The 1,106-nt window shown below is 50.1% G+C and overlaps 1 protein-coding gene across 1 annotated transcript; it reads left to right on the forward strand.

Moving 5' to 3' along the window:
* Positions 1 to 11: 11 nt before the first annotated feature.
* On the forward strand, positions 12 to 431 carry Tsp_13363 (conserved hypothetical protein; the record flags this gene model as incomplete). The annotated part of the gene is made up of 2 exons (XM_003370137.1): positions 12 to 151; positions 216 to 431. Coding segments are annotated over 2 exons (356 nt in total), but the record flags the coding sequence as incomplete, so codon positions are not given.
* Between the last annotated feature and the right edge of the window lie 675 nt (positions 432 to 1,106).

Below are 1,106 nucleotides of genomic sequence, written 5' to 3' on the forward strand. Positions count from 1 at the left end.
TTCTCTTTTAGAAATCGTATGGGGAATCACGTATTTAGTAAACGAAGAAGATGTGGATGAAACAAAATTTCGCATGGATGTGGAACCGAAACCAGGGCACTGTTTGATGAAGGTGATGTTTTACCCAGCTGATAAAAGCGAGCCTTATGAAGTATTTACCCCACTTTCCGTGCCGTCTGAAAATCCATGCTATTATGGGAAAGAAAGTTTTGAAGAAACCGTGGAAGCGGTATATTTATTCCATTCCATTCATTTTCTTGTCTCTGAATCATTTGTTTCATATATTACGAAGCTCTGGAATGTGCGGCAGCAACGTGGATTATATATTTCGTTTGGCGCAACATCTCCGTGAAATGCTAATCAAGCAATGGACGCTAGCTGTCGGCGGTGTAACGTGTGGTTCAACTTTGCTTGAACGAACATTCACTTGACTCATAGGGGGAGGGAGGGGGGGGGGGGGGGGGGCGGGAGGGGCCGGGGGGGGGGGGGGGGGGGGGGGGGGGGGGGGGGGGGGGGGGGGGGGGGGGGGGGGGGGGGGGGGGGGGGGGGGGGGGGGGGGGGGGGGGGGGGGGGGGGGGGGGGGGGGGGGGGGGGGGGGGGGGGGGGGGGGGGGGGGGGGGGGGGGGGGGGGGGGGGGGGGGGGGGGGGGGGGGGGGGGGGTACGATGGTGGGGAGTAAAGTGAGAACGCGAATGATGGGGGTGAGCATTGTTTACAATAAAAAAAGCATAATTGGTAGAGTTATGGAATCACATTTTGTTATTTAGGTGAGTAATGGAGAGTTATAGGATATGAACAATGCATAGTCATGGGGGAAATGTTCGACTGTCAATGTTATGTGACAGTGGGATGTTCAGGCATTCTTAAAGCGTGCTGTAATCAGTTTAGAAAATACTCCTTCATGATTTAACATTGCAAAACAAAAGTTTAACAGTAATCTGCAACGCCGCATAGGCATGGGGAAGGAATAAAAATATCACATCCGGCTGTTACAGGGATGAATTATTATTAAAACAGATATGAAGAAAATTTTTAATGAAAACTAAATTTAAATTAATCAACACTTCTACAATTGTAAATCACGCTGAAACCAAGCATACGTTCATC

This window comes from Trichinella spiralis (genome assembly GCF_000181795.1).
Source record: "Trichinella spiralis strain ISS 195 chromosome Unknown Scfld1094, whole genome shotgun sequence".
Classification (NCBI taxonomy): Eukaryota; Metazoa; Nematoda; class Enoplea; order Trichinellida; family Trichinellidae; genus Trichinella; species Trichinella spiralis.